Source organism: Gopherus flavomarginatus, chromosome 19 (genome assembly GCF_025201925.1).
Source record: "Gopherus flavomarginatus isolate rGopFla2 chromosome 19, rGopFla2.mat.asm, whole genome shotgun sequence".
NCBI classification, from domain to species: domain Eukaryota; kingdom Metazoa; phylum Chordata; order Testudines; family Testudinidae; genus Gopherus; species Gopherus flavomarginatus.
Window position 1 is genome coordinate 21,368,076 of NC_066635.1, and position 20,460 is coordinate 21,388,535.

Below are 20,460 nucleotides of genomic sequence, written 5' to 3' on the forward strand. Positions count from 1 at the left end.
ACAGCGGGAGAGAAAAAGGCAACACAAGAGGGAGGTTACAATCGAATGGATCCAAAGACACTGTGTTACGGGAGGCTTTATTCCATAGAGAAAACAGGAGCCAGAACACGTGGCAGAAGCTTGAAAGCCAATGTGGCCTTGTAGCAATTAGGGAGCAGCTGAAACATACTTTCACGTGAGCCTGGGAAATAAATCCTACCGGCGGAGCAGCTCCTGCTCCCAAAACATTGCAGCATTTGCTCTCTTGCAACGCAGGGCCAAACACACACGGAGAAGCTAGTCAGCCATTTGAAGACCAGAGAGCATGCTGACCTGACACTGTCTATCCACCTTGGGATGACTGCTCAGGCACTTGCCCACTTGTGCGTCTCTACAGCAGCAGCCCTATGGAACGAGCTGGGATTTGGCAGAGGTGCAGTGGAAAGGGATGAGAACCTCAATCCAACGCCAGCCATGAATGAAGTACCAATGCTTGGTTGGAAGGAAGAGACACAACATGTCCTTGAGCAGCAGCTAGATGAAAAGATCTCGATGTGGGGCAGCTTTCAGCATCAAAACCAAGGAAAAAACATCCCCACCATAAAGTCCCCCAGACATGCCTCTTGGTAACTGTGCCACCACCGAGCTCTCAGTGGCACAGACTGCCCCGCTGCCAGCACAAGACTGACCCTCCAGCTGCTATGAACCTGGCGGGTGGTGATGCTGAGAGAACACCCCCCCCACCACAGCAGGGAGCTCTGTCTGCCCTTGAACAGAGACATGGCCCACCAGACACAGCTGCTCTGCTCCCCCGGTTCCCTTGCTTGTTTAAACAGCGAACAGCTTCCAGAGCTATCATCTGCCGTGTCTCTGTGTGTGAGAGAGCGATGGGGGTGGACTGTGATTGATTTTCTACACACAAACTCTACTGGCTAAACTCCAGCTCAGCTCTCTGTGCTGTGGCCAACCTACCCCATAAACTTGTCCCTTGTTCATAACTGACGCTCTGTTGAACCAAATGCTGCAGCCTAGAACTCCTCCCCCTAAGGCCTAGAGATCCCAGCCCTTTCTCCAGAGCCTGAAGCCGCCCAGAGGCTCCTATTATTTAGGGGGTATCACCCTCCTCCAGAGTTGAATCATTAAGCTATAGGATCATAACATAAACCACAGTTGCTGCTATCCAGATGCCCCCAAATGAGGGAGTCTCTGTTTCAAAACACTGGTAAATCTTACTGACTTGGGGACTTTCAAAAAGAGGGTGTCTAGTGACTGGAGCCAGGTGCTGAGGGAACTGACTCTTGCGTTCTTTTCCTAACGATGCCACTGACTTGCTATGTATCCTTGGTCAAATCTCTTCGCTGTTCTGTGCTTCATTTATCTGTCTGTAAAATGTGGAGTTAATTTCCTGCTTTGCAGGATGGCTGTGATGCTTAATGAGTGTTCAGAGAGTGTCTGGAGAAGCTTGGATGGAGAGTGCTAGCACAGTATTCATTAAACAGAGCAGAAACTGCTCCTAAAATGCTGGGTATGTGAAAGGATGTGGGATGTTTCTGTAAATGCCACCTCTTCCCTGGAACTGCTAGAGCGACAATTGCATTGTGCATGGCAAGCTCAGTCTAGGCCAGTAGTTCTCAACCCGCACACAGCTGTGGTCCATGTGACAACCATACAGGTAGTGTATGTATATTGTGTGGATGTGGCTCACAGAACAGAGAGAGAGCTGTATATGCGGCCTACAATGGTAAATAGGTTGAGATCAACTGGTCTAGGCAATACCTGGAGACTAAAAAGATTCACTTAAATAAGAAAAACAATGAGGAGTCTGGTGGCGCCTTAAAGACTAACAGATTTATTTGGGCATAAGCTTTTGTGGGTAAAAAAAAACCACTTCTTCAGTTAAATTAGAAAATTCAGTGGGTTGAATTTAGGATCCCTGTCTGCTCTGATGCCTGCTAACCAGCCTCGATTTCCACCTGGCACTCTTACATCCTGTAAGGATAATCAGGGTGTTCGACAGTGATTATGTGCAGTGCCACACAGAGCCGCTTGCCACCGTAGGATTGTGGCATGATATTGCAATAGCATGGTGGTGTTATTCTGTCCCATGGTGGGTGGAGGAAATCACATCTAGGAGACCAGAGGCTGAGCATCCCCTAGCACTTCACGGGGAGCCCCCAATCGCCATCAGGGAGTCTCCTCTCCGCACATCGTTTGCCGACAGATGCTAGACAAACTTTACTCAGAGCAAGATAAAAATAAACTTCCGAGGTGTGTGTCTGTGCAGTGACAGCCTCACTCACACAGAGCCCATCAAGCTATTCCTCCCAGCAAGGAGGCAGGAGAAAGAGCGGGGGTCAGAGGGGTTTTCGCTCTGCGCTCACATCCATGCTGGGCTCCACTGAATAAATAATCAGGGTCAAAAGCAAAGCTGCGAAGGAAAAAAGTGAAGGTACAAAAGCCATATTATTAATGCTATGGAAAAGCATGCTCTCCATGACAAAGGGTATGGGAAGAGGCAGGGAACTCCCCCTAATCCCTCCCTGCCCCTGGATACAGCCATCCCACAGCATAATTACAACACTAACTTCATTTAGGGATGGGACAGAAAATATCATAATGCCACTATACAGATCCATGGCACACCCACACTTTGAATATTGTGGGCAGTTCTGGTCGCCCCATCTCCAACAAGATGTAGTGGAACTGGACAAGTTTCAGAAAAGGGCAACAAAGATCAAGGGTATGGAATGGCTTCCGCACAAGGAAAGACTAAAAAGGTGATGGCTGTTCAGCAGAGAAAAGAGGAAACATGACAGAGCTCTATAAAACCATGAATGGCCTGGGAAAAAGGTGAATAGAAGTGTTAATTACCCTTTTTCACAATACAAAAAACAGGGGTCACCTAGTGAAATTAATAGACAGCAGGTTTAATACAAACAAGAGGAAATACTTTTTCACACAGCGCACAGTTAACTTGTGGAACTCATTGCCATGGGATGCTGTGATGGCCACATGTATAACTGGGTTCACAAATTGCTCAGTAAGTTCAGGCAGGATAGGTCCAACACTGGCTATTATCCAAAATGGTCAGGGATGCAACCCCATGCTTGGGGCAACCCTAAACCTGAGTGCCAATAGCTGGAAGGGGAAGACAGAGTGGATCTCTCCAAAAAATATCCTGTTCCTTACATTTGTCCTGAAGCTCTGGTACTGGCCGCTGTCAGAGACGGGATACTGGGCAAGATGGACCATTGGTCTGACCCAGTATGACCGTTCTTATTTCTACCCCAGAGGAGGAGAGAACTGGTCTCTCTTGCTATGATCAGTGACTCTACCCCTCCCTCATTGTTCCAGCAGGTTTGTGGTCTGAACGCTTTGAGCAGAGGTAGATCAAACCAAAATGCATTTGTCATTACCCATGAAAGTTCTTTTGGGATACTGTGACCCAAGAGCACCCTCCACATACTTGGTCCTCCAGGCAATAAAATTCAGATGCAAATAATATCCTAGGGGATGGAGTTTGTTTGTACAAAATACATCATAGCACACTCCATCCCACAAGTACAGCTCCCTCTCACACACACAAACACAGTATAGAATAGCCCTGGAACCTGTTTGCTGTTTAAACAAGAATCCAGCCAAGTGCCACAAACAGAGAGAGATCAGCATTATTTGCAGAATTGCAACTTTAAGGGAAGAAACCAGGTGTAACTCAACTGTATGTTCAAACACAGTGGTTCTCAAACTTTTGTACTGATGACCCCTTTCACATAGCAAGCCTGTGAATGCAATCTCCCTTATAAATTAAAAACACTGGTTTTTATATTTAACTCCATTATAAATGCTGGAGGCAAAGCCGGGGTTGGGGTAGAGGCTGACAGCTCGTTACCCCCCACGTAATAACCTCGTGACCCCCTGAGGGGTCCCAACCCCTAGTTTGAGAACCTCTGTTCTAATGGCTCCTAGCACTATGCTTGTCATGCTGAATCTCACATGTGGGTTTCTTTGGGGGGGTGGGAGTGTCCTTTCTGAAGGAGCCCCATTTTCATGGATTGGGGTGAACACAGGGTTTTGGGGAGGGCAAGATAATCCTTGGTCTGCACATCCACCACTCTCTATGCCTGGTCCAGTCTAGAGGATGTTAGCACTGCTAGCCCCAGTCCTGCCTGGAACACACCTTGGGTTCACATGCACAAGAGACTGGGATGGTTCACAAGTATGGTCAGCACCACGCAGCTGCCCTTGCTCAGAGCAAAGGCTGCCCATGCACCACTGAGGAGCTAGCGTAGACAATGTGCTGACACTGAGGCTGCAGCCTTGAAACCTGTCTTCTCCACATAGTCCCATAACGCTCCTGCCACCCCTTCCAGTGACCACTGAGCACAGTGTCCCCTGGAGTCTGCTGCAGCTTTGGAAACTTGATGCTCCCTACGTTTCTGCTCCATAAAGGTGCAAGAAGCACATGGATCACTGTGATGCATTTCCAGTGCTGCAAACACTGATTTCCACGGCTCCCACAGGAACACTTGAATTGTACAGCACCTCTCCAAAGGCACATTGCTACTTCTGTAAAGCCTGGCTTCTGGAAGCTGTGCTGGGAACTATGGGATAGGTACCCATAATGCCCTGGCTCATGCAGAAGCCGAGCAGGATGGCTGGCACAGACACTGCTTTGGGTGTGAGATGGTGTGTGAGAGAGAGGAAGAGAGAGATCTAGTACCTTGCTGACTCCACTGCCAAGGAGAACGTCACACTGAACAGCATCCCACTGATAGCTCTTCCGAAGAGACACCCCACCCCCACCTGAGGAAACCCAAAGAATAAGTGAAGGAATTAAAAAAGAAAGAAATCAACAGCGCTCCATACCTACAAAGAGAACGAGGCACGGGCCCTCATTCAGCTGGACCGCATTGGAGTCTGTCAGCTCCAGCACAGGCTTGGGATGCCAGGGGAACTCTCGGCATTCAGTGTCATTCAGCACTTCCACCCGCCCCTGCCGCGTGATCACGTCTCCCTTGGCGTCCAGGACGATAAGCGTGGGGATGCCTGCGGCAGAGGAAGAACAAAGGGATGGCTCAGGCACAACAATAACCAAAATGGGGAGAAGGAAGGAGGCTGGGGAGCTGATGAGACAAGAGTTTGTATTCACGTCTGTCATTCTAGTGGTGAAACAAATGCTATCTCGTGTTTCTACAGCACCTTTTGCTCCCGAAATGAGGGAGTGCAGGCTAGAGTCTGGGAGTCAGGACTCCTGGGTTCTATGTCTGACCTTGCAAGGGGAGTGTAGTCTAGCGCTCAAAGCAGGAAAGCTAGGGGGCAGGACTCCTGGGTTCTGTCCTCACTCTGCCACTGATTCGCCACGTGAACTTGAGGACATGTCATTATGGCTTTGGTGGATCTGGTCACTGCTCAGCAAGACAGATAAAAATCCCACACAGGGATCTTTCCTGCCAGGCTTCTTTAAAGTTTGTAAAGTGCTTTCAGATCCTTGGGTGAACGGTGCTATATATGTTATGTACAGGAACTGTTGAGCTGCACCTCAAATGCAACCACCTCTGGGGTAGATTATGGCAGCTCAGGGCCTGATCAACAGCCCAAAGAAATCCACGAGTGTCTTTCCATTGACTTCGGCTATGGCCGTGCTGTGCACAGCAGCCCTACACATCATCTATGGAGGAAGGTGGGTGCAATTATTTCCATTATAAATCCTTACAATTCAGTGGCCATTAACTTATCAAACTAGGCTCTGGGATAAATGGCATTGCAAGGCCTCAGAAAGTCACAGTCCTTAAGATGTTTGAAGATAATCTGTTCAGTCGTCGTAAGACCAAGGCTGTGTCCCAAACTAACACACATGCAACTGGGTTTAGATGCTCTTGCTTTCTCGCAACTTCAGACTGTGCCTCAGTAATGTACGCTGCTGACGTTTACAATGTGACAAAAGGCCTGATGTCTGAGAAGCAGCTGCATAGCAGGAACTATATTAGCTTACTATGGATTTTTACTATGGATCCCCACTGAGCAGAGAGAGAACACACTTCCCGCCCCCTGCAGCGAGGCAGCGCAGTCCTGAAAGGACTTCAGCTCATAAAGCCTCAATGCATTATTTGTATTTATTAATGCCATGACCAACGTTTTCTTAGCTGTGGGACCTCTATCACGGGCCCTTGCCTCTGGGGAGCTGGAATGCAGCACGGAACAGCAGTGAACGTTAAAGCTTCGCTGACGAGAACACGCAATAGCAGAGGAGACCTTCCAGCAGAGGCCAAAATTAAAGAGAACTAGGGACAAAAGCACTGTGCCAAACATGGCAGCAGCACAGGTGGGACATGAAGGTACAGGACAAGGCTTTTAAAGGGGAAACTATTTATTTAGAGCCATCCCCTGACTTTTCTTCCTAACTCTTTTTTCTCCACATCAGGCCATTGTCTCCCCACTGCCACTCTCCCAGCTCCACTGGGGCAGTGAACAGGCAAAGGGCAACAGTCAGGCTGAGGCCACCACCTGCTTCCCAGCTGTTACGGAGCATTGCTTCCTTCATGTAGGGCCAGCATAAAGCTCTCCCACAATGCCCCACTCCAACATGGCACATCTAGGTAGCTCCTGGGATCGAAGCGGCAGTTCACAGGCACGAGAAGCCAGAGCTGTTCACTATTTCATAGATTACAAATATATTTCACAGGCAATCATTTCACATTTCATTATTCCACAGCTGACCACTAGGCTATTCGAAATACTCGCCCAATGGGCTTGCACATTAAATTCCAGCTGTGCATGGTTCCCTCCAACAGTTGCTTGTGCAAACTTAAACCCTGCGCAGCAGCATTAGTGGTTATTTGTATCACCAGAGCACCGAAGGCCCCCCACTGTCCACACAGAAGGAAAAGCTAGCCCCTGCCCCAGAGAGCTTACAGTGTAGAAGAGGAGTGGTGGATTCAGCAAGCAGACAGGGGAGCACCCAGCAACTGAGAGAGGACTGGGTGCTATAAGCAGTGGTTCCAGGCCCCAGCTGCCTAGCTTTGTTAATCAATAGCTAAAATGGTTAAAAGAACATCTCCCTCCCCTCCCCTCTCCCAATTCTTCTTTTCCTGCATTATTGCCACACACTGAAGGAACCTGTTAAGACCGATCTGACTTGCATCATTTGTGCTGTTGGTTCTGCTCAGGCAGTGGAATGAGGCTGTTGGGCGTAGTCTGCATCGTGTCGGTTTATAGTCACTTTTGCTTTTAGTTCCTCAGAGCAGAGGGAGCAGAAAGTTCATCCTGGAGGCATCACTTGTATGGAGACTGATTTCACTGTCTGGGACTCTGGCTCTGGAGGTAGTGAAAGTGCTGGTCACTTGCCAAGGACCAGTCTCACCAGGCGCTGAATGCCCTCAACTCCCATTGAAGCTAATGCCAATGGCAGGTGCTCAGCACCTTGCAGGATTGAGTCCCAAGCATGGGGGAGCGGGATGAGAGCCTGTCCCACACGTGGCTGCAGCCCCTTTCTAAGCCTGATGGGAAAGTGTTTTACTGGGGGAGGGGGAGCCACAGGTCTCATGAAGAGGCTGCCGACAGACTGATGGTACGAATTCCCAGAGTGAAGGCTGAGAACTGTCATTGTGTTACAGAAACAGGCCGTGCAACTCTCAGCTTTCCCTGCTCTCAGGCATTGTTTTGGCAGACTGTGATTTACGAGCTGGGTGTGATTGCAGCGAAAGGAAACGCAGAATCCCCCTTGGGTGGGATGAGTTCCTTCTTGGCCACAGCCGCAAATGCTATCAGGAGAGTGTCATTATCAATCTTGCAGGGGCCCAGCTTCCCTTCCCACAGCTCTGTCCTGAGTAACTTACACAGTGCTGGGCTCATTTCACAGCCCTTTTTAGTTCCACGCCCAAAGTGGGTGAAACTTTCACAGCGAAACCTGAAACTCACCTCACTGAGTCTCTACACATTCCATGCGGCCTGATCAAACTCACTGAAATGTAATGAGGCCTAATGCAGTCCTGAAATGCTCCCTGCTGCTCTCCAGCCTTCTCCGATGTAAGGCGGAGACCAGTCTTTTGGCACTTGATGACCTTGGCCCAAGATCAAAATTATACTTTCCTCTTCGCCCCCCGGTGTCAGTTTCCAAAGTCTCAAAGACCAAACTCAAGCTGAACAGGTGGTATTTTGCTGAAGCAGTAGCATCCCAAGCTAGCTAAGAGAAGTATAGTCACTGGCAGTGTGCTTTGCTCTTTGAAAGTTAGCAATCTTCACCTCAGGATAAAAGAGGCATCAGCTTGAAGGGAATAGCGTGTCTGCAAAAACTAGGGTAACCAGACAGCAAATGTGAAAAATCAGGACAGGGGGTGGGAGGTAATAGGAACCTATATAAGAAAAAGACCCAAAAATTGGGATTGTCCCTATAAAATTGGAACATCTGGTCACCCTAGCAAAAACAGGAGGGAAGGGAGATCCCCTAACACGCTGGTGCTGGCCTGCAGATCTCTGTGGCAGGAAACCTGGAACCTAGCCCCGCTCTTCACTGAAATTAATGGCAAAATGCCTTACTGAACTTCAGCAGTGCAGGAGCAGAACTTTGATTGGCTGTTCCTTCTCCTACAGGACTGTCGTCACATGTTACTCCTTTGATCAATTCTTACCTTGGGGAGTGGGGAGAACACACACTTCCCTACCCTACACCAGGGAAAGTCCAATAAATGTATATAGCCAAACAAACCCAGCCAGATTCATCCTTGATCACAGACATTTCCTGGAAGCCAAAAGAGCTGCATCAAGAATGTCCCAACATTCTGGAACTAATATAAGGTGACCAGATAGCAAGTGTGAAAAATCAGGACTGGGGTGGGGATAATAGGAGCCTACATAAGAAAAAGCCCCTAAATCAGGACTGTCCCTATAAAATCAGGACATCTGGTCACCCTAAACTAATATGGGATTCTACTAATCATGATGGTATTTTGGGGGATGAGGGAGGGAAGGTTCTGGTGCTAAGGTAAAGGTGTATGATTCTCCACACAACTGAATGGTTGGGAAAGGTCAGTCTTACAGGGAAAGGCTGGTGGGAAGTCTATTAAAACAAGCACTTGGAAATGAAGTAAAAAAACCTCCTGACAATTGTTAACAGATTTTTTTTCTCCCACGGATTAGTGCACTTAAGTTGCTGTGGATGCAGCTTTATAGATCTTTTAATTCATCCCGCCTGGCTGAAGCAGATGTGTTAAAGAAGAAGTCTTCCTGGAGGTTACAAGCACATATTTCATTTCTACAGAAGTCCTGCAAAAACAAAGGAAAGTTCTGCTCCTAGTCCCCAGGGCAAAGGGTGCTGTGCCCCCTACTGCGCTGGATTGCTCACTCAGGTCCAACTGGGCTTTGCCCTTCTACGAAGTCTAGCCAAATGTTTTATTCAGCAGAGCATTTTAAAGTGTCTGCATACACATGGCGTATGAACTCCAAGTGGGAGAGTGTTTATTGGCACAAGACTATGTTGTGGGACAGGACTGGAATCCCTACCCGCAAGTGGTATTTGCAAACAGACTCATTGTCAGAAACTCAAACAGAGGTTGGATTTAGACTCCAAAAGACCAGTTTCAGCCCTGGTGGAAGCCAGTGCAACTTCAGTGCATTCAATGGACTTTTATCTTTTTACAAAGGGCTGGATTTAGCTCAGTCTGAATGATTCAGGACAAATTATCAAAAAATGCAGCTTAATTGAAAAAATTGACTTAGAGGATTGGCAGTGCAATACAGAGCCTTTGATCTCTAAGAGCCAAATTCACCCCTGTGTAAAATCAAGTGAAGTAAATGGAGTCATACTAGAGATTTGCTGCAAATCACCAATTCAAATCCAGCCAGAGTAGAAGCGACTGGAAGTTGTTACTGCCTGACAGCTGTTCAGTGATCTGAGATCTCACTCCAGCACTTCATAAGATTCACCCTCACAACTAGCCTCCAAATACTAACAGAAAAGCCCCAGAGACCGAAGAGCCCTGGGCATTATGGAGAAGCTTGCTTCACTTAGTACTATCCGTGTTGCACCTGATCTGAGAACTTCAGTCTTCAGGCCTGTGAATTCAGCACATTTCAACACCAACAGATGAAGAAAAAACCCAAAAACCTGATCACGACCACCAATCTTTAACTACAACTATTCATTTCTTCTAGCAGGGAAGTGCACTGTTAAACATAACAGCCCTGAGATCTTCAAATGCCTTTAAATCAGGGGTAGGCAACCTGTGCCGAAGGCAGCACGCGAGCTGATTTTCAGTGGCACTCACACTGCCCAGGTCCTGACCACCAGTCCAGGGGGCTCTGCATTTTAATTTAATTTTAAATGAAGCTTCTTAAACATTTTAAAAACCTTATTTACTTGACATACAACAATAGTTTAGTTATATATTGTAGACTCATAGAAAGAGACCTTCTAAAAACATTAAAATGTATTACTGGCACGCAAAACCTTTAAATTAGAGTGAATATATGAAAACTTGGCACACTACTTCCGAAAGGTTGTGGACTCCTGCTTTAAATAGAAAACAGGCAAGTTCCTCAGTTACCTGCTACCTTGACTAAGTTACACTGGCATAGCTGTATCTCTCGGGTGTGAAAAATCCATAACCCAGGGAGACATGGTTAAGACAAACTAACTCTCTGGTGGAGACAGCACTAGGCTGACAAAGAATTCTTCTGTCAATCTAGCCACCGCCTCTTGTGGAGGTAGATTAACTACAGCAGAAACCCCTCTCCTCACTGTAGTGAGTATCTACACTGAAGCCTACCGCACTGCAGCTGTGCTGCTGTACCATTTAAAGTGTAGACATAGGCCTGGTCCACACTACAAAGTTAGGCTGACGTAAGCTGCCTTGTGTCAACCTATTTGTGCACGTGTCTACACTTAAATTTGTCTCCTGCTGGTGTAAGCGCCCCATTACGCCAACATAGTAACACCACTTCCCCCAGTGGCACTGAGCCCTGGTAGCTGTACTGAGGTCGATGCAGCGGGAGTGTACACAGTGCATTACTTACGTCAACCTTAACAGTCCTCCAGCAGCTGTCCCACAATGCCGGACACTGACTGCTGTGCTCAGAGTTGTGAACACCATGGCTCAGGGACCACAGAGACCAGAACCATGATTGTCCAGCTTGGCGAGCACATCTAGCAGCTCTCCATTGTTGTGTGAAACTGCTTGGCTCACCCTGCTGGCTACATGCCCCGGCTTGGAGCAGAGAGGAGATCCTCTTCTCCCCTCAAGCCCAGGAGATCCAGTTTGTGCAAGCACAGCTATGGCCCAGCTGCAGAAATGTGGACATGTCCTAGCACATTGCACGGGGCATGCAGAAGGAGGATACGACAAGCACCAGCAGCAGTACCGCATAAAAGCCAAGGAACTGCGTCAGGCATATCTGAAGGCCAGGGTGGCGAATAGTCAATCCGGTGCTGAGTTGCAGACCTGCCACTTTTACAAAGACCTTCATGCCATACTTGGCAGAGACACCTCCACACACTCACCCCACCCCTGTTGATCACCGTGGAAACCTCTGAGGAACCCGATTCACAGGCCCCTTTCTGTTGATGTACTCTGGAGAAAAGGGACACACGTGCTGACTGTTGCTCCACTGCAGTTCGAGAACCCCACTGCTGCAAGGCCATCCGCTATGTCCTGCAAACTCCAGAGAGGCACAGTCCTGCGTAGCAGGAGTTGATTACTGTCCCTGCACACTTGCATGATAACATGTCCCACAGCGGATTTTCCAACCCTAAAGTGATTTTCTACTGACCAGTAGCAATCTGACATTGCAAGTTTTCACAGCGTAATCACCGCTTGCTTCTCCACTGTCAGCGCAGTTCTCATTCTGGTGTCCCTGTGCTGGAGGGCTAGGAAGAGCCCAGCACACAGATCCAGGAATGTGGCTTCGTGCATCCCAAAGTTCTGCAGCCACTGCTCATCATCCCAAGTCTGCATTGTGATGTGATCCCACCACATCATAATGTTTCTCAGGCCCAAAAGCTGCATTTCACCATCTGCAGCTGCTTTGTGAATGCCACCAACACCTTTGAATCGGTTCTTGCCATGTCCCACAGCAATCTGTCTGCCAAAAAGTCATCATGCTCCCTGCTGATTCAGTTCTTCTTATGGCTCTGCAAATACTGGAGGATCGTGTGTGCTGTTCTTGCAATGCTTATGACAATAGATCAGAGCTGGGCAGGCTCCATGCTTCTGTCAAAGACGGAAGACAGCGAGGAAGGCTGTGCAGGTTCATGGGATTTTTTAATAAGACACAAAAATGATGGGCTAGAGATGACATTCTGGGATGCAGACAGTTGCTCCTGGTCACCCCTGCACAACTTGTTTCTGCTCCACCGTGTATTGCCAACACTTCCCGAGAGAGTGCGCTGGATGGAAGCAGCTGCACACTGGGACACCTACCCATAGTGCACTGCACTGTGCATTGATGCAAGCACTCCTGGTGAGTACGTGCAATGCTGACGCAAGAAGCCAAGTATGTACACGCACAAACAATGTACTAACCATGGCAGCTTTAGATCGATGTAACTTATGTCGGTAAAACTTTGTAGTGTAGACATGGCCATAGCGTTTGTTTGGCCTAACTTCTCCCAGTCCCAGAAGAGCCTTGAGTTTTGGCTCCCTGTTTGAATGTTAATGCTCAGATCCTTGAAGCAACAGGACCCTGTAGTGGTTCACTGCCTTGATTTTTATGGCTGCCCAATGAACAAGATAACTGTCTAGTCTGCATAAGTGTCAATGGTACCAAGGCGACAGGAGCTGGTATAAATCAACCCAGGTCCATTGACTGCAATAGAACTATGGCAATTTACACCAGCTGAGGATGTGACCCACAGTCTTGGTACCTCTGAAACTTACATAGACCAGACAAGTTCCATGAAAGACTCCTTGTAGTTGGCGTGCAGATCAAGGCAGGTATCTTTTTGCATAAGGAATCCCAAGGCACGGCTGAAGTGGCCAGAACATCCTATTCAAACACACAAGGGACCCCCACAGTACAAGCTCCATTTGCTGGGTTGGAAAGCAGCTAATAAGCTTCCAAGAAGCTGGAGAAAATGCTGCTGCAGATTGTGCCCTGCTGCTCCATTTGGGGGAGCTGAGCAAATGGCCATGGGAAGAGATTATTGTTCAAATGAGAGTGCAAAGTTTGAGCAATGGAGCCATTCAGGAATGAGAAGAGGCCAGCTACCAAAACAAAAGGAATCACCAGCAGCTGGGACTTGAGGAATAGGGGGTGGAAGAAGGTCTCTCCACTTGGGAAGCCTGAGGAAGGAACAGCCGTTGTACAAACCTGTCTAGTGACAGAGGAGGAGGAGACCTGGAGGCTCAGTGATCTCTTGGCTTCAGGTGCCCATCTCGACCTGTCTAAGACAGAGTGGATGGGAGCTGAAACATTAGGATCTGGAAATTCAGAAGGCTTCACAAATAACCCGACATTGGCACTCTCCACTGGAAAAATGCTTCCTTGTCTCCCACGAGAGAGAAACAGGGAAGGACAGAGACAATTTAATATCTGGGGCTGCTAAGAATCATGGAGCCAGCATTTTGGTGTCTGGTTCTCACCACTCTTGCATCAATCTATTTGCTACTGAGTGTCTTGCTTCTCCCACACCCAGCAACCTCCTGTAAATTAGAATTGGCAAATTCAGACGAGTCAAACACTCCCAGCTAGATCTTGTGCATTTCAGCCCAAGAGTCTTGTTCCAAAGACTTCCCAGAACCATTTTCAATGTAGCGGAAAGCAAGTGAAGTTACTGCCGCACTCCTGGACCTGCATGCACACGTGTGAAAAACAGCAGGCTACTCACACATCTTTGCATTCTAAGCATTTCACTAAGAAATCCATGGACATCTGTCTGTTCGACATATGCCTGCAAGCCCCAGCGAGCAATTACATTCCCCTCATTCCAGCCCCACAAAGCACAGCTTTAAATTCTTTCGTACATACTGAGGCTGCACACCCTAGGTTAACAGGAAGAACAGCACATTAACCTAACTTGGTGGATGAGTTACAAATCTCAAGGTTATGCCAAGAAAATTATTTGAATCACTGAAAGCCTTATTCATCACCTGATGGCATTTGAGATAACTGTGGCGGGTCAAGTCAGAAAGCGAGCGAGAAATTGGGAAACTCACTTTGAGCCCTAAGCAAGAGAAGGAGAATACCCTGACCAGTGACGTCAACAGACACAGAAGATGTTACACATCTCACAGGACTGGGACCTTTATCCCCTTAGAATTCCAATCCCAACTCGCTCTACATTTTGATCTCCTCCTCCAGATCTAGTGACACTGCTGAGACTCCCAGTCGTACGTCCTGTGTCAAGACACCTACTGGATTCAATTCCCAGCTCTGCCACAGACATTCCTGTGTGACCTTGGGCAAGTCACTCAATCTCATCTCTCAGAGATTCCCTTTATACAAAGGTAAAGATCTCACATTAGCTTTGCTGATTAGAGAAATCTAAGGGACTGATTTCAATTGTTAGCCTCATTTTAATGGCATAATTCTGCATCTGCAGACAATGCGTGTGCACTGCTCATAGCATTTAGACCTCCACTTGATTTCCAGGCATGATCAGATAGCAAGACAGCTAAATGCTATGAATCGAATTTCCTGCAAGTGTAAAACTATACCCAGAAAATCAGGGCCTAAAAGTTAAAAGAATAAATGGTTACTGTTTTCAGGTAAACACACAAGGGGATTTCTGGATTTTCAGTCTGACAGTGTCCCTTTAACGACTCTAAAATATGCAGTGATTCGGTTTGAACAAGACCAGAGCCCAAATACAGCTAGTCATAGTAATTATTGGGTGAAAAAGAAATGTAGGTCACACCCATTCATCCAGATCCCCATGGCAGCTTTGGTCTATTCCTGCTGCTGAGGCCCTGTCCCTTTGCTACTTTCATTAGCAATCAGGAATTCATCCGTAAGAAATATCCCGTAAATGACTATTTGTTGTGGGTAAGAGCTGAGACTATTCAATCCAGACAGCTGTTCCTGGGTCCACATTCAACATCATACCAAGGGACAGGCAACAATATAAACAATAACAAGGTCCCATATTTTCAATACTTACAAGTCAAACATTTTATTGTGAAATCTGGATACCAAAAGGCTCTTATCTAGCCTGTAACCACGTCTGAGGAGTAGACAAAGGAGCAAGTTGGAACAAAAGGTTCCGTTTCTGAGACAGAGACAATTTTGAGTGAAAAAAAGATGGTGATGAGAAAACAACGCAGACTGAAAGATGGGAGAGTGATTTGGACAAAGAAATTGAGTTGGTCTCTATGTGGGAAAAGAAAGGGGATCGATATTTTCAGTTTGGGTAGCTCATAAAGAATATGTGTATAAGTAACTGTACACATGGTATTTGACTCCAGTTAAGATTCTTCATATTTTTGCTACTAGAGAGGTGCTGTAGTGGATGGGTTGCAGGGAGAGAGGAACACACTTGCACTTGTGATGGTTGTGTCCAGTGATTAGTCAGTTTTGGGAGAAAACTATTCAACAGATTCATTTTATCCAGCTTCCCCTAGACATCCTCTGACCGGTTCACGTAATGCTCCAGTAAGGAAGCTACATTGTAAGCAGAATGACAAATTAATGTACTTGTTATTGTTAACAGAAAAACTTTGTACTGCTCATTACTGGAAGACAGACAATAGAATTGTGGCATAGTCAAATATGGACTGTCCATGGAATAGAAAAGCTTTTACACCAAGTATGTACACAAGAGAAGCACCAAAAAAGGGGAAACTTGGTCACCCTTTTTCGTGTGCTCAGCGGAGGAGAGCTCTTTACCCAGGTTCTTTGACTATTAACCTGATCCTCAGTCAATAACAAGTAATGTGCAATTTCATATTTTTATTAATAGTTTTATTGTAACTTCACCTTAATAAAGTTTTCCCCAAAAATGCACAGATTGCAGGCTCCAGGTATTCCTCAGCCAGCAACAACTGGCCCCCGTGAGCTAACCCCTCCTAGAAAGCCGCACTTCTGGTCAAGGCTGAAGAGGCCCTCTATGAAGCATGGCAGAAGAGGGAGAGAATTAAAGCAAGTGCATCAAGGACAGTCCATCTCCAGCAGTGGCCTGTCTCTGTGTGGAGGCACTAGCCTCTTCAGTCTGCAAAGGGCAGTAATCTCCCTTCTGCAGGACTCACCCTCTGCATGGCTGCTCAACTTGGACAATTCACAAGAACTTTTATTGCCTCTCTCCCCCTGCTAGTGGTGCAAAAGAGCCTTTTTTTGCCTTGCTTAAAACAGCATATTGTCACCTGGTTCTCAGGTCTTCCCCAGTTCTTTCCCTGCTAGTGTGTCAGCTCACAAAGCAACTGTGGGGGAGGGGACATGGAGGAAAAGAGAATGTAACACCTTGTCCAGCAAAACTTGACACCACTACAATCCTATGGCAGTCATATCATATGGCAGATATACAGGCCAACGGTATCCAGGGCAGCATCTTCAGCATATAAACCCGAAAGCAAACATATTTCACCCCTGCTAACGCCTACGTTATAAATACATCCCTCACACACATACCACCAGATCCTCTTCTAGTTCCCAGAACAACTTTTTTTAAGGGTCAACTCCTTTGGCTGTGATAAAGCCAGACTTTATTAACTATCCTTTGAAGATACAATCATGAAATCAGGGGCCATGGTGATAAGTGTCGTATAAAAGTTCAGATTATGAACACGACAGATGAACTCATCAGTTAGATTTTAGCCACTAGAAAAGGGGTTTCCTTCTTTCTTCTTTCCCACATGACTTAACATTTTACAAAAACTCAGTGACAGAATTTTCTGTTACCACATCTGACAATATTCTTATTTTAAGATGAGTGGCAAGAAAATCTGGGTTTTTAAAAAATCTGTTAGTTATAGATTTGTGATTATCAGAAGCAAAGTTCTGTGTCCCATGGATAAACTAAGTGAAGCATTTGCAGAAGGTTTTGTTTTGTTTTTAAAAGGAAAAAAGCAATTGGACCTGCTATCTCATCTGTTTTGCTTTCCTGAGTCCAGAACGAGAGACATTTCCCTACAATAACTTTAAAATTGTTCCTGCCCAACTGGGCAGGAAGGGAGAGATTGCTGTGTTTGTTTCTCACGAAGTGCTCTCAGACACCACGGTGATGGGCAACTTTGTAAACCTAGATAGATGGACAGACAGATTTTTAAGGAAAGCAGCATCTCCCGTAATCACTGCCAATCCAAAGGAGATTTGAGGGGATCAACGGGGTTTTCTACCAATCCAAAACCTCTCTCTAAATAAAAATTAGTAAGAGAAAATCCCCATTTGTTCATAAAATTCATCGCTGCTCCTTGTTCCATAGGAGGAGTGAACTGAAGGAGGCAATTCACATGAAACTTGGGAATGGGGTACACAATGGGGAATTATTTCTGAATAGCCACAAGGCAAGAAATGAATAAATCTCAAGATACATAGTGCTGGATGCCCAAGCAAGTTAATATAGGTGGGAATGGTTCACCCTCCTGACTCCACACTAGGAGAAAGGCATCCAGGGAAACCCAAATAAAAGCCCAGTAACTCCATTACAGCAACTCACGATTCTTTCCCCCCAGGAAGTTGCCTGCCCCACCCTTGGTTGCAATGGGCAGGGCTCTTCAGTCAGTGAGTGTGAGAAGGAAATGCTCAGCCTGAAAAAAAGAGTATGAAGTTAATGCTCTACCTGCACCAGGTGGCCTGCAGGCCCCTAAGGAAAAAAAGAAAAAAAAAAACCCTCAGTATTTGTATTTACATTTTTCCCTGGCTTCCTCAGTGCCAAAGAGAGCCAGTTACAGGAGCAAAATAACAAGAGATCTGGTCATCTGGCTGCATTCCTCCACTCAGGAACTGGACGCCTTTGAGAAGACAAAGCTCTTGCTTGTTATTTCAGCTCTGGGAATGGCTCCTGAGGCATTCAAAGACTTGTGAAACAAACACAAACACTTCCGGGGCACATGCCTGGTACCCGCCGTCTGAGAAAGGGCCATACTAGGCTACCCCTCTTGTGGAATGAAGAGGGACATGGCAGGGCTGCTAAGGGTTACACTGACAGCTTTCTCGCTGGCCCCTACAGACTTCTAAAACCAGGAAGAACGACAGACTAAGGAGAATCAGAGAGAGCAAACACAGAGCTCCTGAGCACTATCGGAAGCAATGCAGCATTGTCAGAGTTTTATGTGAAACAGAGGGAATGTCAAGGGGGCGTTCAAACAGTACAATGGAAACACAGTAGCAAATATAGCTAGGGAGATCACTAACAAATAACACGGGTTTTCAACTATACCAGAGGTCTGGAAAACAAGACAAACCCAGAAAAGCCAATAATAAGGCAGCAGAGTAATAAACTATTGTTAGTTGCAGCAGTAGTTCCTTCAAATCCACATTTGACAAGGAGGATTTTAACACCACATCCCTCCAGGATGCCCTTGTGTTTACTAATGCGGATAAGCTGGAGGAGAGACTGAGGTAACAGAATGGGAGGCAATCATTTGGCCAGGACACTGGGAGACGTGGGTGACAGGTTAAACCACTCAACTATTATCTCGATCCTGGAGAAGTAACAAATGACAAAGTCCAGGGATGGTACAGTCCCAAAGCATCTGCAAAGGATAACCTAACAGCTACAGGCAAGATTCTGCCTCGGTATGTATGCAGAGCTCCAAGAGGGACATTTGGGGCAGTTTATAATGTATGGCTCATGGACATGTTTGGAAACGTGAAAGCCAGCATAGATGTGGGAAAGGCAGGCCAGAGCAGACAGAGCTGATTAGTTTGTTAAAGGGAATAACTGTTGGTGCAGATGCAAAGAGCCAATTATTTACTCTCTCTTGATTTTCAGAACACTTTGGATAGTGTTGACGTGACAATCAGGGTTAGGTAAATTCCATTTACACCCACTTTATGGCCCATGGATGCTGCCACAGCAGTGTAAAGGGGACTTAGTGTAACAGAGTCAGGCCCTGCCAGACCCTGCGTAAGGGCAGGCCCGTAGCTGCACCTCGGACCACCCTCGGAAACTCCGTTCCTTTCGTGGTGTTTGCATCTCTCAGACTGTCATCATACAACTTGCAAGCTGTCATCATACAACTTCCCCTGAGCCATCACTTACCCAAATTATGCTTAGTTCTTTTCATCTCCCATCATAAATCAATCCCTTCAGTCCCCTACTCACAGGGAGGAAACATGCATAAATACTGAAAACTTCCCTGCTAGCTAATGGCCCCATTTATCCTTCCCCATCCTACACCCACTAGGTGAGAGATCAATGCTGTCCTTTGTTTCCTGCAGGGTCTGTGCATTACATCAGTTACATTTAGAGCTCCTGTGAGTGCACAAAGTCTTTGGAACACCTTGAAAAACACAGACACAGACACAATCTCTCTCTCCCTCCCCCTGCCTCAGCAGCCAAGGCCTGGGTAATTCTGGAACTGACATCCGGAAGAGCAGAAGCAAAGCCATGGTTTACATCAAACATGCAAATCTCATGTCACTAACACAAACCAGACGCCATCTTCCTCACTCTCTACTGAGAACAATGGCCTGAGTTCCTATCACATAGAAGAGCGAGAAAACAACAGAGAAACCTTAAAGAAAAGCAAAACAAAATCAATCAATCAATTAGGGATAAAACATAAGACCGGAAGGCTCCAAGTTTCCAGAAGGAATTATCAGGTTGCTTTTGAAGCCCCGTTTTGGCTAACGGGCTGGCAGGTTACGGTAGGAACATTAGTCTGCAGAGAAGAGAGCTCTGCCGGAGGCCCTTTGTTTGCTGTTTTTTAATTTTATTTAAACAAGAGGAGACATTTAAGAACAAAGTTAAATGGGAGGAGTGGGCAGGAGTGATTTTCATGCCAGGCTCGGGGGCGTCTCCTACCTTGGATGCCGTAGAGCCGGTTGAGACGCGATCTTCTGGCTTCGTCAGCGTATGGCACAGCTAGCCAGGGCATCTCGCTGAAATACTGCTTGAAAGAGTCCTCTGACCTAGGCAATGGACATGGAGGTCAGATAAATGCACCCTCATTACCGTCCTTCTGCGGCCCTTTTTCCTGTTTAACCCTTTGCCCATACGCAGCCTAGCAGATGCCTGACACTTTCCCAGGGCCCAGAGCCCACCTGTACACAGGGCAGGGCAACTCGCACCCACCCAGGGTGAGACCACATTGATTTTAAACCCAGCGCCTCTACCAAAGAAGGATTTTTCAGTGAATTTCAAGAAGAGAAAATCTCAATTCTGACAGCTGCTGCTCAAAGGCCCTGCAGTCCTCGGGATTGTATCCAGGGCATGCAGGAACCTCAGAGCAAAATGTTGAGCCCACCTCAAGGGTTGTGGGCCTGCTCTTGACTCCACCCCTGCCCTGGCTAATCCATCTTTCCCCTGGCTCCTTCAGTTTCTCCCCAGAGCCAGCAAGGTGAAGGTATCTGGCCACTGCGGAATCAGAGCCATCTCGTGCTACCAGGTTG

General features: G+C 46.9%; 1 protein-coding gene across 2 annotated transcripts in view; it reads right to left on the reverse strand.

The window, feature by feature from the left end:
- The window catches only part of NXN (nucleoredoxin), a 113,340-nt gene that overhangs the window by 15,538 nt on the left and 77,342 nt on the right, over positions 1-20,460 (reverse strand). For both annotated transcript variants that reach the window (XM_050928818.1, XM_050928817.1), the window contains exons 5-6: positions 19,874-19,980; positions 4,846-5,025 (exon numbers count right to left, since the gene is read on the reverse strand). In XM_050928818.1, coding sequence (XP_050784775.1) covers positions 4,846-5,025; positions 19,874-19,980 — 287 coding nt within the window. The remainder of the gene's footprint in view (positions 1-4,845; positions 5,026-19,873; positions 19,981-20,460) is intronic.